This window comes from Portunus trituberculatus, chromosome 45, assembly GCF_017591435.1.
Source record: "Portunus trituberculatus isolate SZX2019 chromosome 45, ASM1759143v1, whole genome shotgun sequence".
Classification (NCBI taxonomy): domain Eukaryota; kingdom Metazoa; phylum Arthropoda; class Malacostraca; order Decapoda; family Portunidae; genus Portunus; species Portunus trituberculatus.
Window position 1 is genome coordinate 9,545,589 of NC_059299.1, and position 25,664 is coordinate 9,571,252.

The 25,664-nt window shown below is 48.7% G+C and overlaps 1 protein-coding gene across 7 annotated transcripts in view; it reads right to left on the minus strand.

Annotated features, from left to right (window-relative positions):
• Positions 1-777: 777 nt before the first annotated feature.
• LOC123519387 (proton channel OtopLc-like) overlaps positions 778-25,664 on the minus strand; it is a 92,387-nt gene continuing 67,500 nt past the window's right edge. For 6 of the 7 annotated variants that reach the window (XM_045280661.1, XM_045280664.1, XM_045280666.1 and 3 more), the window contains 6 exons: positions 4,984-5,252; positions 4,680-4,879; positions 3,559-4,531; positions 3,145-3,320; positions 1,952-3,004; positions 778-1,685 (listed from right to left, as the gene is read on the minus strand). In XM_045280661.1, coding sequence (XP_045136596.1) covers positions 1,566-1,685; positions 1,952-3,004; positions 3,145-3,320; positions 3,559-4,531; positions 4,680-4,879; positions 4,984-5,252 — 2,791 coding nt within the window. In that variant the 3' untranslated portion in view covers positions 778-1,565. Of the gene's footprint in view, positions 1,686-1,951; positions 3,005-3,144; positions 3,321-3,558; positions 4,532-4,679; positions 4,880-4,983; positions 5,253-11,382; positions 11,680-25,664 lie in introns of those variants that run through there. The other variant, XM_045280665.1, reaches the window with a different exon arrangement.

Here is a 25,664-nt window from a genome sequence, read left to right on the forward strand (position 1 = left end):
AACCTCATCAACCATTCAACAACCTCACCAAATATTCAACAACCATACCAACCATTCATAAACCTCACAAGATTGAAGCCTTCTGCAATAATACAAAAAAAAAAAACCTTATCAGGAGACGATGCACCCTGGTTGTTCTCTACACCCTTCCCTGCCACATTCCAACGTCCAGTCATCAAATAACGACTTTCTTTCACTCTGTTTCAGAAACACTGCATACACTCACTAAAAACTCCTACAGGTCCGTCCTTAGGTACAACACAGCAGGCAGGAGGACCAGTCAGCGATTCCTCTCCCGTCCATGGCAACTGATCGACTGAGAGTGCGTCCTGCGCAGTGCGCACCTGCCCGGGACGTGACCAACGAAAGAAAGGTTCGAAGCACGAGTGTGAATCCTCGAGCCTATATTTTAATCTTTAGAATTTTGATGGTCTAATGAAAAAGTCTATTTAACTCAAAATTGTGTAACATTAGAGACTTTTGAACCAAGGAAATGATCAGGTAGCTACAATACGTGACCCAGTGACTGCAATAAAACGGCCACAGATCGCAATAACATGACAATCTCAGTTTGAGTAAGAATTAAAGAGACCATCTGATACAAGAGTTGAACAATCTCGTCTCAAAATGGCTACATCTTACCTACTTCTTGTTCATTGCATACACTGACGACACCTCTTCTAAGACTTACTCCTGTCTATTTTCCTCTTTATACTCAAACTCTGCCTCATCCTCTAAGTTTATTACTTGTTCGTGATTCAAAATGAAACCAGTGAGATAAATCAATATTTTATTTGGCATAAGTACAAATGATTCGCTTGTACTTGTCTTATAACTTAAGTAAACAAAATTAAGTACAACATGTACAACACAGAGCGAGAGGTAATGCCGGGCCTTGGTGGCCGTGCAGCGTCCGTCTCTGTCAAGTACTCCAGAACTGCTGCTGCTTTGCGAGCCTCCACTATGCATACATATCACAAGAGGAGGAGTCGAGGCGCTCAACACCTCGGCCAGACGCGGCAGCCGACCGAGGGCAGCGCATCGACCTGACCAGTTTATCACAAGGGGCGAGGGTCAGTATCTACAGTTGTATGGCATCATAAATACAGGATGAGCAATGAGAGCGGCTTTGCACCTGAGGCAGCGCCTGTTATGTACACACCAGGGAGGGAGCCGAGGGGTGCCAATGGCCGGCCCCTCCTACCGCTGACCCTTGGCACTCCTGTGTGTGTGTGTGTGTATATGTGTGTGTGTGTGTGTGTGTGTGTGTGTGTGTGTGTGTGTGTGTGTGTGTGTGTGTGTAATTTAAACTAGCATTCAAAATCAAACCCTGTCTATAGATATTTTTAAAACTTATTAATACTATTGGTAAATTTTTTGTATCTATAATCGGCTTGCGGGCGAGAAAGCCCCTGGAAAGCAGCTCAGGTGTGCCTGGCCGGCGGTGGAGGGCAGGGGTGATGTACTATGTACAGGACGCAGCCGCTGCTGCTGCTGCTGCTACTAGGGAGGACCCGGATTGAGGCCAGCCTCTGTAAAGGGCGCCGCGCTAGAGGCCGCTCCTCCTAGTGGGACTCCTCCGGCTCATACGCCGCCTTCCACATGTCCGCCAGACACACGGAAGAGTGGAAGCGGTAGAAGAGCGCGAGTGGCAGCGTCAGGTGGGACAGCAGCGTCCATAGCTCCTGAGAAGGGAAGAGAGAGGCGATGTTAGAACAACTAATAAAACATTTGAACAAATGGTTGGCTTTTATCAATGGTTTTACACTACCCTCCTCCTCCTCCTCCTCACTGCTATCATCATCACGATTACCTTTTGTTTCAACTAAAGCAATAACAACCATGGAAACAAAGCATATAATAACTCAAACGTTAAGAAATAAAGTGGCAATCAGCTGGCCAGTAGTTGAACATCAGTTAAGGGAAGACACATGCATGAGAGCAGACTCACCTTGCCATAAAAGTCGTAGAATACAGAGTTTCCTTCGGAGCTTTTGATCTCAAATGTCTGCAGCAGCCACATGGCCACGTTGGCCACCACCAGGTACGTGATCACCTCTCTGCCAGGCTTCTTGTGCTGCAGCGCCTGGGAGTTGGAGCAACGGCGCAAGCCATCGTTCATCAGTGCCGTCTGCAGGATGACCTGGGACACTTGGAGGATGGATACACACACGGACAGATAGTTGCCGTCTGTGATGGAGGGCACCATGGTAAAGAAGGCGTAGAAGAAGATACAGGGCAGGCACACAAACAGCAGGATGTCATCCACGGCGCTGATGCCATGCTTGATCATGTCCAGTAGGCGGATGGAGTTGTAAGCGAAGAATCCTGCCACCAGCATGCAGGACAGTAGGATCACTTCGCTGGCGCCGTTAACGGTGGCGCCCAGCGCGCGGGTGGTCTCGGACGCCGAGAAGATGAAGAACAAAATGATGGAGATGACGGTGGCCACGGTCATCAGCAGGCCGGCAAACAGGCCACGGTTGGAGGCGTGGCAGTCCACGTAGATGATGAGGTTTGAGCTGAGTGACTTGCTGTTGTCCTCCTCGTAGGTCACCTCCACGGAGGGAATGTGCGTGTGGCGCTCGAAGCGGCCGATGTTCTCCCACAGGAGAATCCACAGGCCCACCATCAAGATGTTGAACTCAATGCTGAAGGGGTAGAGGTAAGGCGTAGTGGCGTTGATCATGCTGGACAAGTGGGTGTCGTTCTCACATCCATAGTTGATGGACCACGAGGACGCGGCGGAAGTCTTCTTGGCCGCGTAGCTCACCGGATGGTCAACTTCGTTTTCGTTGGAGTCGTCGCCGTCCAGGTCGCTGAACACTGAATACTTGGTGTAGGCATCGGTGGTGCCGCTGTAGTTGTAACCCTTGTCCTTGCTCTTCATGAAGATGGCCTGGAGAGTCTCTTGCATGATGGTGAACACCCAGAAGCACAACGAGGAGGCGATGCAGTGCATGATGCCAAACCTCGCGAACACCTTCCTGCGGTTGATGATGAGCTGCAGGAGGGAAAATGAATAGTTAACACACAGCACAACACAACACACCCTCTCAAATAATCCGGCATGATAGAACAAACCATCCTCGAGACAAATCATCCTCGAGGGCAGAGGAGGCAACGGTTAGTGTGAAGACTCACGTTGGAGTACTTGAAGATGAAGAAGAGCTGGTAGAAGGCGTACACTGGCTGCAGCACGTACATCACCACGTCAGTCGTGCACGTGCAGTTCTCGAAGTCCTCGTTGTCTTCCGTCAGGTACAGGATCTTCTGGCCCAGGTTAAGGCCGGTGTGGATCAGGTAACCCAGGCAGAAGACTGAGGACAAACAAGCAACACCATCAAGTTAACGCCAACCACCACCACCACCACCACCACCACCACCACCACCACTAAGCTACTCAATATACACTTGTTCAGGAAATTTTGGAATGTATAGGTTTTGATGGGTGGAATATAACAATATGCGGTATACAACGGTTACAGACTTTGTTAGGAGATAAGTGACATGAGCAAGTGTGCCGCGTGCAGGTGGCGGCCAGGAGGAGAGACTCACCTGTAGCACCGATCTTGAGGTAGAGGGAACCGCCGTGCCTGCCCGAGGTAAAGCCGTAGTATTGCGGGATGGTCCTCGGCGCCTCGGGCACATTGATGCGCAGCTGGTACTGGCCGTCCCCGGTGGGCTCCAGCTGCACCTGCTCGTCCTTGTTCACCTGCTTGGTCTTGGCCTCCTCCAGCGCCCGCGAGATGTGGCTGACGTAGCGGCGAACATCCACATGCACGTAGAAGAGCCAGAGCAACTGCACCACGATCAGGAACACGTTGAAGGCCTCGGCCATGGCGGAGTCATGGTTGTTGAAGGTGTCTGCCAGGTAGATGACGATGCCCAGCGTGACCAGGAAGACCGCATAGATGATGCTCAGGTTCTCGCTCAGTGTGTGGATGAACCAGGACTTCTTCTCTTCATCCTCGACGGGCTGTGGCGCCCCGTGGTGAGCCTCGGGCATACCGCCGCATCCTGCCTCGGGATGGGGGTTAACCAGCGCCTGCTGGCTCTCCACCTTGTGCGGGCCGCCCGTCAGCGACGCCTGGGAGTCCATGTGCTGGATGCCGTGGTAGGCGCCGGGCGGGCTGTAGCCCACGTCGCTGTAGATGGACTGCGTGTCGTTGTGCAAGTTGGGGTACATGCTGGTGGACACCACGGGGTTGCCGGTCAGCGACACCATGGACACAGAGCGAGTTGTGTTGGGTGCCTGCGTGAATCCTGTGAGGGGTGTCGCCGCGCCCTGGAGGTTGAGCTGCACCACCATGCTGTGGCGCCGGGCCTGGTTGTGGTGGCCGCCCACCGGGTGGGAGGGCGGCGTGTTCATGATGGGCTCAGTGGGGATGCGGTTCAGGGGGGGCGGGGAACCCACCGGGAGCACCAGGGGGGAGGGCTCCATGTGGTTGTGGTTCAGCGTTTGGTTGTTCATCTCACCAACAACACCAGACGTGCGGTGACCTTGAGGCGAATGCACGTCGTCCAGACTCTGCAATATAAGGTGCCGTGTGTCAGTCTGTGGGAGGCTGCTCACTTTACGCGCGCGTGTACGCTCGTGCAAATACACACACACACACACACACACACACACACACACACACACACACACACACAGTACAGAAGCCTTCGTGACTCACCTCGCTGTCGGAGTCGGACTGGTAGAAGGACACGTCTTGAGTCTCGTGAGTCTGGTGCTGGTTTGCGAGGTCGTTCACGGAAGCTGTGGGAGAGAAGCTGGTCTGCGGGGCGTGGCGGTTCACTTCCGCCACATGGCCTCCGCAAGACGAGTACTCGGATGGCACTCCTGAGTCCGAACTGCTGTAGAAGCCCCGAGACACTGTGGGGAGAAGAAACGGTGTGAGGCGAGGCGGACACAGGCACGCAAACCACCGTTATGACACAGGCAGGGGCAGGGAGGCAGCGGGCAAGGGCGATACTTACGCTGTGTCTGTGAGGGCAAGCTGAGGATAAATTCCGAGCTGGAGGACCGGTCCGCGTGATCGGGATTCGTGCCGCCGTGGCCCGGGGTGGTGTGGGCGTGGGCGTTGCTGTGCTGGGGCTGAGTGCCACCTAAGTGTGGCTGCAACTCCGGCGGCGCGCTCACCTTCCTCACGCGGCTGTGCGGGTGCTGGCGCGGTAGTCCGTGTGCCGGGCGGCGCCGACTCTGGACTGGAGACACGAGGGCGCTGCTTCCGCTCACCTCGCTCTCACTGTAATGCACAGAGACACTCGTTATACATCAGGAATCAAGACACAAATACACTCACACATTATCAGTAATAACAAGTGCACGCTGTTACCACTGCACTGCAGCCCAAAGGTGAAAGAACAATACACCAGACCACACCAGGCTGTGATTCCTGACGCGAGCTGGCCCAGGTTACCTCTACCTCCTCTAACCCTCCTCAACCCTCCCTCTCGCCAGCATGCTCCCGCATATCTCGGGAGTGTTAACAAGCGCGTTGTGATTTAACCAGTAGTTTCACCTTCACGATGAGTGAGAGAAGAAAAGACAGGGGAAAGAAAACGGTAAGTTACTCGGTACAACTACGATAAACCCCCGGGGACACAGAAGTATAGAGCGAATCGTGAAGCAATAGCGGTAATGGCAACAGTAATCAGTAACAACCAATAGCAGCAAAAAGAGCAAAAACAGTAACACTTAAAAGACAGTATCAGAAACAATATCACCAGAAACAGCAGAATTAGCACAGTAACAGGACAATCCCAGCATAAAGGCTAACAGTTAGCTAGACAAACAGTAACAGTAGCAACGGAAACACCATCGGATGATCTCCTTGAGGAACAGAAGCGACAGAGTAGAGTGGTTTATGACACCTGGGAATCACCGTCGATCTGATAGCCAGGTGAGAGGGATTAACCTGGCGATCACTGAGGCACGGGCGCTTATCACCTGGATCCCCCATCACCTGGATAACTCACGATCACCTGGATAACTCTAAATTACAGACAGGCTTTGATTTATTGTGGGAAGTACGTAAGAAGTGAGAATATTGAAACGACGCCAATCTCTGGGGATAAATGCGTAGGAGAGAGAGAGAGAGAGAGAGAGAGAGAGAGAGAGAGAGAGAGAGAGAGAGAGAGAGAGAGAGTGCGTGGGGAAGACAGACAAACATGCCTAGACAAAAAAATACAGGAAATTATATTAAAACTCAGTTGATATAATTAGGAAATCGTGCTAAATTGCATATCCGGCCGCGGGGCAGCGAGGCTAAATAATACATGAGCAGGAGGAGGAGGGAGGGAGGGAGGGAGGGAGAAGGGAGGAGAAGGGAGGGAGGAGGAGGAGAAGGGAGGAGAAGGGAGGGGGTGAGAGAAGAGAGACAAGGCTACAACATCAAAATCAGCAGCAGCAGCAGCGGCGGTGGCGGTGGTGGCCTCACTACCTCACCTCGCTTTTAAAGGTTGGCACTCAAAACAAAAACGCAACTAAAACAAATGAGTGTAGGCAGGCGAGGTGCGTGGCTGGGTAGGAAGCGCTCATGTTAGCTACGAAACACCATCTCTCGTTGTGTATCATTAGTTATTTTGTTATTACGCTTGTCATGGAATTAGATCAACTGTTTCTCTTTTGTTTTGATTGCGGTTGCCTTAAAACTAGTGACAGGATTCTCTCTCTCTCTCTCTCTCTCTCTCTCTCTCTCTCTCTCTCTCTCTCTCTCTCTCTCTCTCTCAGTAGCCACCGTCTAACAGAGAGTCCAGCTACTTTGAAATGCCACGGTCACCTACACACTTGTAGCCAAAAAGTGGTTCCGTCTAAGTACAACTCTTGTGGGCGAGGAAGGGATGCCTGTGTGTGTGTGTGTGTGTGTGTGTGTGTGTGTGTGGCCCGGAAGGAGTGTGGCATGAATCATGACACAGTACCCACACACCCACACTTATACACACACACACACACACACACACACACACACACACACACACACACACACACACACACACACACACACTAACCTTCCTAGTGCTAGTACCACCCCACTCTGCACCACCTCCGCTCCTTCCCTCTCTACCTGTCTCCTTAATTCCAGCCAATAAGTAACACAAGAGCTCGTGTTCCTCTAAATTCCAGTCCTTTATTTGGCGGCCTTGGTAAGTGAGGACCATAGCAGGAAGCTTTCACTTCCTTCTCTCACCAAGCGACACCTGGCTGCTATATCATCTTACACCTGCCCCTTACCTGCCCTTACCTTCCCCTACATGCCCTTTAGCTACTACTACTTGTCTTCCCATAGCTTCCCCTAGCTGCCCTTGCCTTCTCTTCACATCCCTTCCCTTCCCTTCTATTCTTTTTAGCTGCTCCTTCCTTACCTTACCTTTCCATACCTATCTTTACTTTTTTTGTCTCTCTTTACCTTTCTGCCCTTACTTACCCATTTCTTCCCCATTGCTTTCCCTCTCTCGGTCCCTACAACACATGCTACTACCTTTCCTGCTCCTATCTTGCACGTACTGTCTTCAACTTCTTCCCTGCTCCTCACCTTCCCTTCACCTAGACTCACCTTCATTTACATTGTCCCCTATATCTAATATCTATTCCTGCTTTATAACCTGCTTGTACCCTCCTCACCTTCCCTATAGCACCTACTACCCTTCCTGTCTCTCACCTCCACCCTTTCCTGCCCCCTGCTATCTTATCCTGCCAAACTCGTTCACCGCAAACACCACAAACACCACCGCAGTCACCACCTCTCGTGCACGCTTCTCTGACACGTTCTGCTTTCAGGTGACAGTGCACGTGTGTGGTACAGGTGCGATCTACACGTGCACGACTTTATAGGTCTCATGTGTGGAGTGCTAGTGTGGTTATTGGTACTGGTGTGGGTGTTTTGTATTGCCAGAGAGAGAGAGAGAGAAGGAGAAATTGGTGGTGGTGGTGGTGGTGGTAGTGGGGAAAGAGGGAGGCCTGTTCTGTGGTGTTGCGGGGTGGGGCGAGGGGAAGTGTTGAGGGACGGGTGGAGGAGGAGGCGAGAGGAGGGAGTCTTCTGCGGTAGTGGCAAGGCGAGCAAGGCCGGGGCTGGTTGAGAACGCCGTAAAAAAAAAAAAAAGAAAAAGAAAAAATTTATAAGTATAGATGAGATAATTAGCTATAAGTATGTATGTGTGTATAAATAGATAAATTGATAGATAAATGGAAAGATAGATAAATAGAGAAAGACAGATAGATAGATATACGTATATGGCCACTTCATCCCCACCTACACCTCAGGGTTTAAAGGTCAGAGGTGTGTGTGTGTGTGTGTGTGTGTGTGTGTGTGCGTGCGTACATACATCATAACACAGGCACGGCACACACTGGGAGTAACTGTTCCGTCATGCTCGTTACGTTCACGGCAAGAAAGGGAACAAAATGAACACGCAGGAGGAGGTTGGCGGTGGAGGAACAAAACAACACAAAAAGAAGCACCGCCACCACCGCCGGGACGTGATATTCTGTGTCGGGAAGAAATAGATTAATATTTCACCCGGAACTCGTCCATTGTATGCTCGAAACATTAGAATGAGCAGAATTAGAACCCGTGAAGCAACGACGCAAAGGTCTCGATTCTGGCTTCAGTCCAAGGAGTAAAGGTCTGTCTTGCTTAACGCGTCCAGGCTGAGGTGAAAATATGCAACACAGACCACACGGCCCGTCACTCACTCAGGAAACGTAATCTTGAGTAAGGCAGTGACTTTGATTTTTTTGGCAGTAAATATCTCTCCTAACTGAACTTAAGATATGCAGCGAAGACAAAGCACTCCACCAGCCACTCAGGAAACTTAAAATGAAACGCGGTGGTGAGTGATTTTTATTTTGGTAACAGAAGTCTTGCCTGATATGTCTTAAGTGAATGCAACAAAGATCAAACGCTCAGTCATTCTGTTAACTTCACCTAAAACACGGTAGTGAAATTTCCTGGCAGTAATGGTCTTACCTAACATGTGTAAGCTGCACCACAGATAAGCAACAGAGCCAGACCAGACACTCACTCAGCAAACAACACGGTAGTGACTGATGTTTCGCCAATAACACTCCTGCTTAACATTTTAAAAATGAACTAAAGATATGCCATAAGATCAAGGCACTTCATCAGCAACTTGACCTGAAACACAGTATTGATTTGACTTGATTTATTGGCACTAACACGAGCGGCAGGGCCACGGCGGCCTGGCGGTGGCTCGGCGGTGGCTTGGCTGTGACGTAGCGAGGCTCAATGGGACAAAAAATGGACAGCACATGAGGAAGCTTTGCGCACTGCCTCCCTCACTCCCCTCCTCCCTCACCCCGCCCAGCCCTGCCCCTCCTCCTTTCAGTCCCGATGTGGAGAAATTTGTTCGGGGTTGGTTACTTCATGTGTTTGGTGAAGGATTATTATGACCCGCGGCGCATCCAGCACGTGGCCGAGACAGGCGTGCTTTTGTTCCTTATATTGAGCCTCCGCCGTGCCCTTCCACCACCATCATCACCACCACGCCCGTAGCTCCTCCCGCGGGTGTGACCTTTACACCAGTTTTCTGAGTTATGGCGCCTTTCAGAGAGCATCGGTCAACGCGCCATCACCGCTCCGTGGGAAGCGTGAGCGATGATTAAGGGAAATTTCGTGGCCACACCGACCGTAAGCTTGCCTCCTCTTTGCTCCATTTTTTTTCTTTCTTTCTTTATTTGCGCTTCACTCCGCACCGCGCCGCGCACCACGGTCAAGTGTGTCTCCGGCTACAGGTGAGGCCGTGATGGAGGCTGTGTGGGTCATCACGCTGCTATGCTGCTGCAGCGCTAAGACCTGCAGCTCGTCACTCATCACCACACTCACCACATCCTGGAAGGCTAAAAAATCTTGGAACTCCACCACCACTACCACCATCACCACCACTACCAGCAACACCGCGCTGTCCCCCGCGGGCAGACTCTCCCAGGTTGCTCAAGTAAATAACTCACTATGCTCAGGCACCTCTGGGCACTGTACGCCGCGCACACGTTCTCTCCGCCCCGCTGAGAGGGAAACTGAACGCACGTTACTTGCCCCGAAGGTCTTCCCGCCTCGCCTGGGTCGACAACCTTGAGAACTGTTAATTTACTTTGATTAGGGAAGACGCAAAAAAAGCCAGGCGAGGATCGATCACTCGCTGGCAACAGTCGAATCCAGAACCAGATGAATTCTACTCGGGACTTCCCCGGGTGAGTTTTTAGGTGTGGTCTCGCGACAAGGAAGATGATAAAAAAAAAAAAAAATAAAAAAAAAATAAAAGATAGGATCGCCTAAGCTTCTGTGAGGGCGCCCTATGGCAGACGGGGGCGGCACGGAGAGGACAGCCACGCCCCTCACGTGAGGCAAAGCAGAACCCTTTTTGCGGCAAACAGGAATAAACTAGAGGCAAGTTTTACATTGGTGAGGACATGTTGCCTCACCGCAGCCTTGCCAGTACTGGAAGAGAGAGCAAGGCGAGCCTCGTGCCGTGCAAAGGTGACCAGTTCACACGCTGACGAAACGCTGACGGAACACTGATGGATGGATCATTGTGGGGAGATTACACGATCCTTTTTGTGACGCCAGCCATTACGTTGCCTGCGAGTGCCACGGCGCGGTGGGAAGGACGAGACATTTGTCGCACACACACACACACACACACACACACACACACACACACACACACACACACAACCGCAGCGATACACGGGCGTACACTAATGAGCAAAAAACGACACCCGCCTCACACTTCCGCGACGAACACCTCACTCTCTCATCAGTCCATCGCGGCAAACACAGCGCAATCACCACTTTGGTTCTCATTCACAGAGACTTCAGGTGCAGTTTTTCTTGTTTTTTTTTTTTCCTGGTGAACTCCAGGCACTGTTAGTGAGAAGTGGGCAACTGAGCAGAGGCCAAGCGGAAAGCACCAGGGCAGCAAGCGAGCCAGTATGTACAGCAGACTGAGGGCGCGGCGCTGCGTCCTTCGCGGTAGGCTACCTACTACTGCTACTGCTACTACTACTACTACTACTACTACTACTACTACTACTACTACCTCTACAACTAGAACTACTCCCTTGGTCACTCACGCACACACACACTAGGAGGGGTCAAACGGGCGCCTGCCCAACTCTGGTCATTTGGTCATGTACACCAAGGTTCAGTCTGGCTTTGCAGGAGTGTCAACAAGAGGGTAGGTGGTTTTGGTTGGCAGTTCAAGTCATATCGCTGGTCTGTGCAGCTCCAGTGTGGGTGATGCCCAGGCAGAGGGTGGTTAGAGCCCACTCCTGTTCTCCCCCAATGCCAGACGGGGAACGAATGGACCAGGTGACACGGGGGTGGAACAACGGAGCTAAGGACACTCATAACTCACCTAATACTGCTGAGGACTAGACGTAGAGGGATGGTTATAGTTGTCATGTTAACCGTGCCTTCCGTAATAAATACTTGGGGGGGAGAAGCAACGTCAACAACTTGTACTCTTTCGTTTCCAGAACACGTCACAAGCTTTGCGTCACCAGTCGAGGCGCCATTATCAAGCAGGCAGTGATTCCTAGAGTCGCGGCGAGAAACGCACAGTGTCAGTCATCAGCTCTTCGCAGCATTTCCCGGCCACTGTGACCTCCTCAGAGACAAACCTCCCGTTTCAGACTATGTCACACAAACACTGTTGGTGGTGGTAGTTACCGTGAGGCGTCGCGTCGCCACTAAGTCCTGTCAGGTGCACACAAACAGCAATTATTGGGTTAATCCTCCTCCGGGCGATGGTGGCAGCGGCCTCTCACTGTTCTTCTTGGTGCTGGAACTCCCCGTAGCTGCCTCCTCGCCCTCCGCGGCTTCCAGACCAAGTGAGGCTCCTGGGATCCAGAGAGGAGACGACCGCGTCCTTCGTCCTTGGCGGGGGCCGGCTCACTTGTGGGGGAGCGGGCGGCGGGCTGGTGTAGTTACCACGCCTACACCACCAAGGGGAGTCCCCGCGCGCCGCTCCTAAGAATCCAGACCAATCTCATTCTTGCGCAATGTAAACACTTGGAATCGCCCCTGGAGCCACTAAGCGTGCGTCCGTCCCCCTTCATCATGAGGTGGCTGACTCCATCCCTCCTCGCGCCGCCCTTAAGGAAACACTGCAGAGGACACCCACATCCTCCTTCCTGCGGGTTTTAATCTTTGGCTTTGCTCAACTCGCGGCTGCATGGAAGGGAGGGAGGGAGGAGGGAGGAAGCCAAGAGCAGGGTGGGGCTGTCCCGTGGCCGAAAGGTCCTGCTACACTTTTTTTTTTTGTCCTCGGTCCCTCTGTTGTGTCCCTAAGACAAGTGCCCCCCGACAGCCCACCTGTGGCCTCGGGGTGACACTTGCTGGCAGCGCGGCTCAACCTCTGCTCTTTACGCCTCCACGCACAACGGTTCCTCGGCCGCTAATATCGAGGCCTTGAGGGAAAAAACTTGAGGGTGCCGCTGCGGGTACTGAGAGACACACACACCCACAGAGAGCCAGAAAATCTCCCGTGGAAGCTCTAATGGTAGTCACAGAGGGCCACACAGAACCACAGACTAACACAAAGCCACAGAGAACTGAAAAATCTCTCTTAGTGCTCTGATGATTGTCACAAATCCCACACCAATCCAGAAGAGCGAGAGAGCCCGCCGTGGTGCTCTAATGGTCTTAGTTGTAGTCAATTATTATACTGGTAGTATTACGTGTTATTTCTATTATTAGCATCAACACGTCATAAAGAGCAGTGGGTATGGTGATCCAGTCATCTCAGCGCTTGCCTGAGTGAGACTTACTGAGTACATAGTCTTAATCTTCTCTCGCCCTCTTTCTCTCTCTGTCTCTTTGCTGCCCCGTAAACAAAGACTGCCCGGAAACTTTCTTCTTTTCTCTCTCCATCTTGGTACCATGTAAGTGAGTCTCGTGCTTCGCCTCCACGATACACGCACACACTCACGCATTCACTATCGCCGATGACTAGCGATGTGAAACGACACAAGTGATAACAACGACAGATCTTCGAGGTGAAAACAGATTCTCGGTTCGACCGTTTGTTTGTTCTGGGTCGCAAGACACGCACAAGAAACACCCGCCTGACGTGAATGAGTTTCAGAACACACACACACACACACACACACACACACACACACACACACACACACACACACACACACACACACACACACACACACACACACACGTACAACAATGACCTAGCAATACCGTAACATCCTTTCCACCGTCACACAACACAAAGACATTACCGCAGTCACATCTCACCAGAAAAAAAAGCAAAAGAAAAAAAAAAGAACATTCCTCTCTAATCTTAAATATCCGCTTTGTCCTTTCAAAAAAAAAAAAAAAAAAAAAAACGTCAACAACAGCAACAAATTTTCCCTTCCTATGCGCGCCATGTTTGTTCCGTTCCTTCAACTCATTTCTCTTCTTTTCCTTCTTTTTTTCTCGTATTCAGGCCGCGTACTGCTCTTCTCGACCCGCCCGCCGTTCCCAACTGGTTCTGGCCGCGGGTTGCTAGAGTGGCAGGTGAGAGAGAGAGAGAGAGAGAGAGAGAGAGAGAGAGAGAGAGAGAGAGAGAGAGAGAGAGAGAGAGAGAGAGAGAGAGAGAGAGAGAGAGAGAGAGAGAGAGAGAGAGAGAGAGAGAGAGAGAGAGAGAGAGAGAGAGAGAGAGAGAGAGAGAGAGAGAGAGAGAGAGAGAGAGAGAGAGAGAGAGAGAGAGAGAGAGAGAGAGAGAGAGAGAGAGAGAGAGAGAGAGAGAGAGAGAGAGAGAGAGAGAGAGAGAGAGAGAGAGAGAGAGAGAGAGAGAGAGAGAGAGAGAGAGAGAGACGGAGAAAGAGAGGCAGGGAGAGGGAGGCAGGGTCATGGTAGGGGAGGGTTGCGGAGTTGGGTAAGGGTAGGGTAGGGTAGGGAGGCAGGGGTTAGGTCTGGTTGCGGCTAGTGTATCTATTGCCACCTGTGTTTCGGAGTCACATGTGCGGCGTGTGGGTGTGCGTGGCGTCTTGCTGGATAGGGTAAGAGTGGATGTGTTGGCCTGCAGAGTGATGGAGTCAGGGCAACGCGATTAATCCTTTCAATACTAGGACGCATTTTTACCTTGAGATTTGTGTACGATTAGAATGACTATGGAAACGCGTCATGGTATTGAAGGGTTAAAGAGACGATCGGGAAAGTAAGGTGATGGAAGAAAGATAAAGATGACGAGAAAAATAAAGAGAGGAAAGCAAAGAGGTGAGAAATACAGGGAGGAAGAGAAGAACAAATGAAGGAGAGGAGGACGAGGTGATGTAATCAGTGTATATAGAAAGACGAGGAAGGAGACGAGGAGGGGAAAGCAAGGTAATGGTTCCCGGGAAAGAAAAGGTCGCAGGGAAGGAAAAGCAAATGAAGAGGGCGAGGATGACGAGGAGAAGAAGGAAGTGTGTTTAGATGAGTAGGAAAAGAAGAGGAGGAAGCGGATGGAGTGTGGAAAGGCTTTCGTCACCTCTCTTCCCCTTGTTTGGGCGTGGCGATGCGATGGTCAGAACCCCTCATCCTACCCTCACCCCGCCCGCCATCCCGCAGCGCAGCCCTTTCTCCTTCCGCGCCCCTCCTTTACTGCACATCCTCAAACGAAGCTTCCTTCAGGCAACCTTTTTTAAAAATTTTCCCAGTTGGTGGAGGTTAGTTCACCGACCCGCACACACACACACACACACACACACACACACACACACACACACACACATACATACACACGTCATCATCCCTCACACACACACTCACACACACGCACACACGCCTCATCATCCTTCAATAGAGCATGGACAGTAAGACAAGAGCACATTCCATTGGAGCACCGCGAGAGAGCAGGTATATGAAAGGGGAACTCCCGCAGCAGAAGCCCCGCCCACCGGTACCACAGCCCACAGATGCGCCACGTGAGCCCGACTCGTCCCACACGTGCAACGACACACACACACACACACACACACACACGTACACAAGTCTTGTTGCCAACACTAAAAACTATCGAAGTCTCTAGAAAACTCAAACGCGACACTCTCAACACTAACACTTGATGCTCCAGGCGGATACATACTGTGGATTGGCTGCCGAACTCGACCGGTGATTGGTTCAGAGAGTTTTCCGGCCTCTTCATTGGTTGGTTAGGCTAAATCGTCCGCTGACTGGCCAGAGGAGTGCTGAGTGTGAGGTTTAGCAGAGATCAGTAGCATCCAGTTAGCGTGAAGTCAGCCCGATGTTCACTGATGGCTATATATAGAGATGAGATAATGGAAGCAACCACCCGCCCTCTCTAACGGCCACATTTACCTCTCCACTCGTCCATTTTCTTTTTGCTCCCCGCCGCAGGAGACTCATTGGTCAGTTGCCTTGCAGAAAACGAGTGACTGTTCCTTACTGATCGTGGGTGGAAAAGTTCAGTTGGTCATCTGATTCTCGCCTCACTCGCCTCGTGGTTCAGGTGAAACTTTCTCATGAAGCTTCTGTAGTTACTTTTTTCGAGCGGGAGAGGGTTCATTTATGCTCTTCACTTAGCTTAAAGGGTTCACTAGGCGCTGAATGCTCCTGTTGACTTGGTGTGAAGAATCGAACATTTGGAGAAATGCGGTTGCTTTTTCTTATAAATATTCAAGAGCATTGTGATTAATAAGCTTGTGTGAAGAATGGAAAGATTCGAACACTCTGGCATATGAGGTTCAGATTCCAGAAGTTCAAGTTTTTCCTCATAAGTATTCGGGTGTACTCTGATCAGTAAGCCTGTGTAGATTGACAGATTTGATCACTTACAGGTTTAGATTCCAAAGGTTCAGTTATCTTTCTTTGGTCAAATAAGAGTTGTTTTTTTATTTCAATTTTCCAGTGCATTCTGGTTATCAAGCTTGTATGAACCGAAAACTTGGACAAAAGAGGTTCAGATTCTTATGCCGAGGTTCAATTTTGTTTTTGTCTCGTGATTTTTTCTTATAGGTATCCAAGTGCATTCTGATTAGCAAGCTTGTATAAAGGATATAAAGGATCGAACACCAAGCCAAAACATATTAAAATCCTAATAGAGAGGTTCAATTTTATTTTTTTGCTTCCAGACGATTTTTTGTTATAAGAGCTGGAGTGGATTTAGATCAGGAAGCTTTAGGATTTGATTCACTCCTCGAAGGGTTCTGGTTTCGAGATGCACAGGTGGTCGTTTTAACAGTGTGTGATTGAATTCCTTTCTTTGCTATTCGTGCACTCATACAAGTAAAATAAATCGTATATAACTAAGAAAAAGGAGCCCAACGTAACACTAGGAAAAGAATTCGCATCTTCAGTGATTAAAAAAAAAAAAAATAAAACACTAATTGGCAAGAAGTGGTCTGCATCAGTGTAAACTCGTATTCTCATCAATATTGAGAAATTTAAACCTTGCTAAAAAAATAAACATGTATCACTGACCCTATCTACCCCCCCCTCCCACCAAAAAAAAAAAAAAAAAAAAAGTGAAGCTAAGTCATAAAAAGCCACATTATCTTAAACTCGTATTCTCAACACGCATCAATACATGAAACCTAAAACCTTAAAGAAAAAAAAAAAATAAAGAAAAAGAAAAAGAAAAAAAATGAATGCAAATCAACAACTAAAAACACCAAATCATTAAAAAAATCCTTCACTATTAACTCGAATTCCCAACACACATCAACACCAACAAGCTTAACAACACCTAAAACTTGGCGTCCTTGAATGTCAGAAGCACAGACCCTCAAAGACTCGAAGCCTCAACATTAATACCAGTTTCACATCAAGGAGCCTTTACACCAACTTTTTCGTGGCTTCCTGAGTTCGAGCAACGACCGGACGCAATATCCTTCGTGTCAGGGAGGAATGCTGGGAAGGACTCGGGTCGGTGTGAAGGACAGACTTGTTGGCCACAGGACTGAGGGTCAAGTTACGGCCGTGCGCTTTCTTGTTGCCACGAAAAGTAATATTACTCTGCTTCGTGTGGCTCAGGTGTGTTACGCCAAGCCGGGTGTGTGTGTGTGTGTGTGTGTGTGATTTTTTTTTATAGGGGATATCATTAAAACTTTCATACATTTGCTTTCTCTTCTGTTTTAACTCTTGGCACACAAACACACACTCGCGCGCACACACACACACACACACACACACACACACACACACACACGATATGATCTCCAAACTACCATCTAACTACCATCTAGCCACCATCACCACCACTACCACCATCACCACCACCACCACCACCACTACCACCATCACCACCACCACCACCACCCCAACAGCTGCAAACTCAAACTACATCATGAAAAACGAAAAAAGAAATCCTAAAAACCGCCGTAGCGACAAGGCAGCTCCTACTGGTTTCTGGTTGTGTGCCGCTGCTGCCAGAGAACCAGTTGGAGCAAGACGCAGTTTCAACGGCACGTGGCGTCCTCTAGTTGCACTTTGGACAGTCAGCGAACTCCATCGCTTTGACGGCAGGCGCTAGTTGGAGTGCAAAGGGATAAAAAAGAAGAAAATGACAGAAAGTGAGGAGAGAAAAACAACGTAGCAGGAATAATAGGAACAGGAGAGACGTAGCAAAGGCAAGGAGTAACAGCAGGAGATGAGAAGCAGGTTTTAGAAGATAACAGAAGCAGTAGTAGAATGATAAGTAACAACAGGAGATAAGAAACAGATGTTAGGACAGTAAGAAAGTTACATGCATTAGAAGTAACAACAGGAGAGAAGCAGCAGGTGTTGAGGAGGTGAAGTTAAGGAGAAAAGCAGTACAGAAGTAGAAGTAGCAGGGTTGGAGGATAGATAGATAGAGAACAGGTGGCAGAAGAAAGTTAGAAGCAGAAGAGAAGTAGGAGGTATTAAAAGCAGTAGTAGCAGGAGACGAGGAGCAAGTGTAAAGGAGGAAGATGGAAAAAAAGGATGAGGCTGGGAGAGAAATAGGTGATTGTTCAGATTTTCGGCATTGTTCTGGTAATAAGCCCGCCATATACGACCACGCTATCCCTCAAGACACGAGGCAAGGAGATCCGAGGAACACAATGCAGAGAAGAACAAGAAAAGCGAAAAAAACAACTGTACCAAAGAAAGAACAAAAAGTAACAAGAAAATATGAAGAAAATAAAGAAAAAACTTTTTTCCTCTCTCTCTCTCTCTCTCTCTCTCTCTCTCTCTCTCTCTCTCTCTCTCTCTCTCTCTCTCTCTCTCTCTCTCTCTCTCTCTCTCTCTCTCTCTCTCTCTCTCTCTCTCTCTCTCTCTCTCTCTCTCTCTCTCTCTCTCTCTCTCTCTCTCTCTCTCTCTCTCTCTCTCTCTCTCTCTCTCTCTCTCTCTCTCTCTCTCTCTCTTCTACAAGACCAACCAAGCTAACAGATCTAACTGGAGCAAGTAATGAAGAAGATGATGAGGAAAAAATTAACCTGTTTTCTTCTCTTTCTCCTCTCCCTCTCCCTCACCTACTCTCTCTCTCTCTCCCTCCTAATCAAAGCTAAACCAAGTGGCATGTTATCTGTTGCAAGCGCTAAGAGGCCCAGCAAGCAACCTTCACCCTCCTTTCTCCCTCTCTCTTCGTATGCTATAACTTCTACGCAGCACTTCTACTACTTTCAAAAGCCTCTGGTTGAAATCGAGTGTTTAAAGGGAGTTTTTACGGCTATAGTGACAGCTTAACTAGATTTCTACATTACTAATAGGAGAAACAGTCTTCGGAAGCTGTCTAAACATCTCTGTGGTCTTTGAAAATAGTCGTGGCGAAAGAGAGAGAGCAAAGGCTTTCGGAATATGGAGCTAAGTGAATATCGACTACCTTGTTACACGCTGACCCTCGTCCTCCGCTGCGGGACAAACTGGTTCTGGTCCTCGAAATCCCAAAGTAACCTAACTCTCGGTGGTTCTGCTGTTGGAGGTCACGTGGTCAGACATACGAAGAGAGGGAGGGGGAGAGAGTAAGACAGATGAAATGATACATGTGCTCTGCCACGTGTACTCCTGACGGCTTCTTGTAACTTCCATTGTGGTTATAGACGTAAACTGAACGAATGAGTGGCCGTAGCAACACACGAGTAGTACCATCAGATATTTCGAAGATTTTTGAAACACCGCGAGAAGAAATGGAAAGAACGTCAAATTAAAAAAAGAGACATTGATAAATAACTACAAAACCAGAATGAAAAAAAGAGGAGAAGGAAAAGATTGAATAGTTGTGGTGGTGTTGTGATATTTCTCGTGTTCTTAATTGAAACAACGTGTGTGTGTGTGAGAGAGAGAGAGAGAGAGAGAGAGAGAGAGAGAGAGAGAGAGAGAGAGAGAGAGAGAGAGAGAGAGAGAGAGAGAGAGAGAGAGTGTGTGTGTGTGTGTGTGTGTGTGTGTGTGTGTGTGTGTGTGTGTGTGTGTGTGTGCGCGCGCGCGTCATGTGTTTTTAGGGGTCTGTAATTTTTTTACGGTATGTTTTACAATGAATCAGAAAAAAAAGAGAAAAAGGAAAGAAATATTAAAAAAAAGAATAAAAAGGAAAAAAGACGTCGAGAGAGAGAGAGAGAGAGAGAGAGAGAGAGAGAGAGAGAGAGAGAGAGAGAGAGAGAGAGAGAGAATAGAATGCCAGAAATATCTCTAATAATGAGACGATTCGGGGGAAGTTAATGTCATGTGCACCAGTGAACGTGTGAGGAACAAGGAACACACACACACACACACACACACACACACACACTAGAAATAACCTTTAGTGGTGAGTTTCGTGCGACAGACAGACAATTACAGCCCAGTCTTACTCAATTTCTACATAAAAAAACAAAAACGAAAAGGAAAAGAAGAAAAAAAGACGTGAGGGGGAAAAACATGAAACGTCACTGACATCCGCTAAGCTAAGGTCAATTTTTCTGTTTTTAATTGTCACTCTCTCTCTCTCTCTCTCTCTCTCTCTCTCTCTCTCTCTCTCTCTCTCTCTCTCTCTCTCTCATTCTTCTATTGTATGCGTTTGTCTGTCATTCTGTCTGTCCGTCTGTCCGTATGCACACACACACACACACACACACACACACACACACACACACACACACACGAGGGGGGACGGGGGACGGTATCTACAGCATAATTTCAGCACAAAAGAAGCAAAAAACAAACATACTCATATGCACGACAAAAAATACCACGTGTGTGTGTGTGTGTGTGTGTGTGTGTGTGTGTGTGTGTGTGTGTGTGTGTGTGTGTGTGTGTGTGTGTGTGTGTGTGGGTCTCAAGGTAAAAGCAACACCTTCAGGTAGCCAGGTGCTCCTGTTACCTGTGGAAATGTCACGCAGGAGAAGGAGGAGGAGGAGGAGGAGGAGGAGGAGGAGGAGGAGAGGACCGTTCATCCAAAAGATCTTCACCTCTTCACTCTTCTATAAACAAACTTTCCTCTAAATCACTAAAGTTTTTATAAAGATTCCCCGAGTTTTTTTTATAAGTATTCATATTTTTCCCCTTTTCAAAATATCTTAAGCTTTATCAGACTTGCCAATTAATTAAACTTTCCTCCACAAATCTTTTCTTAGCTTTCCCTCAAATTCCCTCAACTTTCCTTCAGGTTTCCTCAAGTTTCCTCCAAGACTCTCCCAAGTTTCTTCCAAATACCCTTTAAGTTTCCCTCAAGTTATGCAGCGGTTCATTTCCCTCCAGACCAGTGATGGGTGGGGGGGGGGCGCGTGAGGATGTTGGGGGTGACGAGAGAGGGAGATGAAAGGGGGGTAAGGATGTGCGGGCGTGAGGGCGCGGCACCGTTGTAATAGATGCCAAAAACACGTTACCTTCTTGCCTGTTGCCTTCATTGTGCCGTTGAGGGGGAAGGAGGAGGGGGAGGGGGAGGAGGAAGAGGAGGAGGAGGAGGAGGAGACATGCCACTCTGCACGTATCACACAATTCAACTCAACATTTAACAGAATACAATTATTATTCAGATCTCAGCGCAGCCCCCCAAACTCCTATTCTACCCTCCTCTTCCTTCTCCTTCCTCCTCCTCCTCCTCCTCCTCCTCCTCCTCCTCCTCCTCTTCCTCCTCTTCGTCTTCTTTCTCTTCCTCCCTCCTTCTCATCATCATCTTCCCTTTCGCCCTCTTTCATAATACAAACATCACATTTTTCTCCTTCCTCCTGTTTCCTCATTATGTTATATCTTCCTGTTCCTCTTTTTCTCTTTCTCCCTCCTCCTCCTCCTCCATCGCGTCCTCCTTTTTCCTTCTTTTATAACTCCAAACATCACATTTTTTCCCTTTTCCCCTGTTTCCTCATCATATTATCTCCATTTTCCCTCCTTGACCACCACCACTACCACTGCCATCACCAACACCATTACCACCACTAACAACAACAACACACTACCTTATCCATCCCCCCCCTCTCTCTCTCTCTCTCTCTCTCTCTCTCTCTCTCTCTCTCTCTCTCTACTCTCGCTCCCGTTGCTCTCAAAACAAAGTCAACGTTTAATTTTTTCCCTCAACTCACGGCGTCTTTGGCAAGGATTCTCGTGTGTCTCAGAATAGCAACACTCGGAAGGTTACGGCTGTGCACTCCCTACAAAGATCAGGGTAACACAGACACACAGACGCACAGACGCAGAGACACAGGGGGCACAGCAGGGTGGGCTAAATATGTGACGCCCTTCGTGACGCCCTTTTAACGCCCTTGCGACGAGATGCGGGCGAAGAAAGGTCCGGGTCATTGTACAAACGGATTTAAGGGTTCTGCAGGGCGTGGCTGTGTGTGTGTGTGTGTGTGTGTGTGTGTGTGTGTGTGTGTGTGTGTGTGTGTGTGTGTGTGTATGGAGAGGGGGATGCTGAAGGAAGCTTTGTGGTAGTAGTAGTAGTAGTAGTAGTAGTAGTAGTAGTAGTAGTAGTAGTAGTAGTAGTAGTAGTAGTAGTAGTAGTAGTAGTAGTAGTAGTCACCACCTTCAGTACCACAAATACCTTCACCACTACCACTATCACCACCACCACCACCACCACCACCACCACCACCACCACCACCACCACCACCACTAGGCCACATAAATATCTAGACTTCTAATGTTCATCCAACCTTTGACATTTGTGGGAGTCTTGTACGCCTGCCCGCCTCACCCCGCGCCGCGCTCACCCTTGCCTATTATTCTGCCCTGGGCTGGCAAACATTTGCAAACAGACACACACACACACACACACACACACACACACACACACACACACACACATACACGGAAAATGCCTAAAATTCCTGGAGCGTTTTCCTAAAAAAAAAAGCAAGAAAAAACACAGCAAAAGATGACTCAAAGATTACAAAATATCTTGGTGCCTAGAGAGAGAGAGAGAGAGAGAGAGAGAGAGAGAGAGAGAGAGAGAGAGAGAGAGAGAGAGAGAGAGAGACGAGAGAGAGACGAGAGAGAAAGACAGACAAGGCGGAACTAGAGCACACACACACACACACACACACACACACACACACACACACACACACACACACACGGTCATGTCTCAGTGTCCTATCTGGTTGAGTGCAGGGACATCTGGACAAGAACGTGAGTGAAGAGAGTTTGGACAGAGTGAGGACGACAAGGATGGATGGGAGGGGACAGAAAGGAACACACAGGAAGGACAAACAGAGACAGACATATTGCTGGTCCTTGCGAGGCTGTAATAAGGAGGAGGACGAAGAGAAGGAAGAAGGAGAGGAGGAGCGGAGAGGAGGAAAGACATAGAGAAAGAGAGAGATGATATTGACAGAGAAAGACAAAGAGACAGAAAAAAATCTTAAGACACAAACAGACAGGCAATTAGGAGCACAAAGACAGGAAGACAGACAGACAGACAGACAGACAGACAGACAGACAGACACAGACAGACAGACAGACAGACAGATAGACAAAGACACAGACAGGCAGACACACAGGCACCAAAAGAATGCAAGGAAGAACAATGTCACTTAATTCCTCGGGTTTTCATTCTTTCAAAACATTAAGTTCACAGCGACATTTCAAGCTTCAGAGACTTAGATCAAGCTTACGACATTTCTACACGCCCTTGCACGTCTTCCTCACGTCCTCCAACCCCCCCAGACACAACCCCGCGTCTTGGTATGAGCGCCCTTCATTTCATCCCCATCGCACGCCTTACTGATCACGAAAATGTCATACAGTAACTACAAATTCAGCACACATAGCCACTGTATCCTTGTAGCGTTCTTAATCCCTTCAGTGCTATGATGCGTTTTTATATTCATTCTACCTACTAATTGGTGATTTCATACAGATTCAGAAACTTATGTGGGGATTAAAATCGTGAAGACTCTTGCCATTAATCTTCTGATCTCCATAGACTCTTGTTAATGTAAATAAAATCGTCTAATGATACCCAAACTCATGGTAAAAATGCATCCCAGTACTGAAAGGGTTAAAATACCTTCTCTGTATCCTTATAGCATCCATATCTCATCCATACACTCACAAAAAATCATCTCAATAGCTTCTCTTCCCTTCTATAGCATCCAGAGCCCACCCATACATTCCCCACATTCACAAAATATCTCTTCATTCCAACAACATCCTTTTAACATTATTCTTCCATCTTAACAACATCCACATACACTCTACATTGACAAAACACATCCTCACCACCACAACATCCTTTTATGAGCATCCCTACATCACCACACACTCTCCAGATGTCCCGAGTCCTAACCCCTTGAGAAACATTTGCAGCTTCCCACGCTTTGCACGGACATTAAGTGACTAAGTGGCGTGGGGGTGAGGACTGCTTACAAATTCAATGCTCCCCTTTATTTACCACCTTGCATGACGCCCCTCTCCTCCAACGCATTCACGATATACTTGCACACTTACCCACACTTGTCCACATCTGCCCTCCCCTCGCCTCCTTGTCCCGTCTACCTAGCGGTCTGTGTTGTGTCTTTGTGAGCACGTCTTAAGTTCAGGGTCGCTGGTGGTGGTGTGGCCCTGGGTGTGGGGTGTGGCGTGGGTCCTGAGGTGCGTGTGGGACTACTGGCTAAGGTGATGTAGGTTATGGCGTGTGTGTGTCTGGGTTAGGTTGGTGTTTTGAAGTGAGGTAATGTGGTGTGTGTAGGTATTATTTGTAGTGATGGTGAGACGCAGGTAGTGAGATGAGTGATAAGAATAAGGGGAGATATGAAGTAACAGATCTTTCCTTTTCCTTTGTATTCTTCTTTCTCAGTCTCTTCTAACCTTCCCTTATCTTCCCTCCTTCTTACTTCCCTGTTTATCTTTCGTTTCATCCTGCCTCTCTTCCTTCCTTCACTTGGAGGGCAGGTGTGAGGGAGGAACACGTGGCGAGGGCAAGAGAGAAATGACCTTAAAGAACTTCTGTCCCGTAGGTGTTGCAAGTGTTTTTTTCCTTATCTTTTTTTTACCTTTTTTTTTTTTTACCATAAAGGTTGTGGTAGTGGTGGTGGTGGTGGTGGTGGTGATATTAATAGACATGCTACCTTCTGTCTCTCCCCCCCCCTCTCTCTCTCTCCTGGTCTTTCCCCTCACTTACATCCTGCCTCTCTTCTTAGTATACATTAAATAGAACCACCTTCTTTACTTTCCTTCTTTTCCATCTCCCTCGTAGCTTTTTGAAAGAGGCTCGCAACAAACACTAAGCTTCACACACTCCTTCTTTCTTTGTGGTCGTTTGTGCCTCCTCCCAGCTTCCTATAAGAATGTGTTCATTAGTCGGTAATAATAATAACCTGCTGATCGTGCAGCTTATGAAAGAGACCCTTAAAAAGTAATTAACGCACTAGTATCTGTTTCTTTCTTTGTGTTCGTTTGAGGTGCCTCCCAGCTTCCCTATACAGTGTTATTTGGTTAATTAGTAGCAGTTTTAATCATCTGATCTAATTATGAAACAGCCTCGTAATTTTTTGTCCTTTTGTGTTCGTGTGTGGTTCCCCATATCTTTACAGAGTTTGTTAGCTGCAGTGTTAATCAGCTGATCCGCGCCTCGCCCTGCCCAGGTAAGGCCCAGGTAAACACGCGTACGTACCTCACCTGAAGGCGCCAAGGTTACTGAGTCATTCGTCCTCGTCTTCTCCCCCCCCCACCCTGCTCTCCCTCTCTCCTCTCGCTCATAAGCCTCCCTCAGCTACACCTGTCTGCTGCTCAAACACCTTCCCGTTGTTTTAGAATGTATGGTCTGTGTGTGTGTGTGTGTGTGTGTGTGTGTGTGTGTGTGTGTGTGTGTGTGTGTGTTCAGGATAAGATTCAATTTACACTACTACACTCTTTCCTATAACATCCTGAGTTATTTAAATTATTCATCAACTCTTTACCCTTTACACTTGTTTACCTGTCTACCTGCACTGTTCTATGCACCACCATCACCATCATCACCGTCATCACCGTCATTCACTCTTCTAATCTGCACCATTTCTTCCACTTCATTCACCTTCCTTCTCTCCATCTCTAATCTCCCTCACACCAAACCTAACCACACCCGCGCCTTCCCTTCACCACACCTCCTCCGGTTACCACCACCACCACCACCACCACCACCACCACCACCACCACCGCCGCCGCCGCCGCCGCCGCCGCCTTCCCCTTCAGACCAACACACGTGCCCCTGAGAAACCTGTCCTACACATACACACACACGCACGAACGCACGCACAGGAGGTCTTAACACTCCCAAAC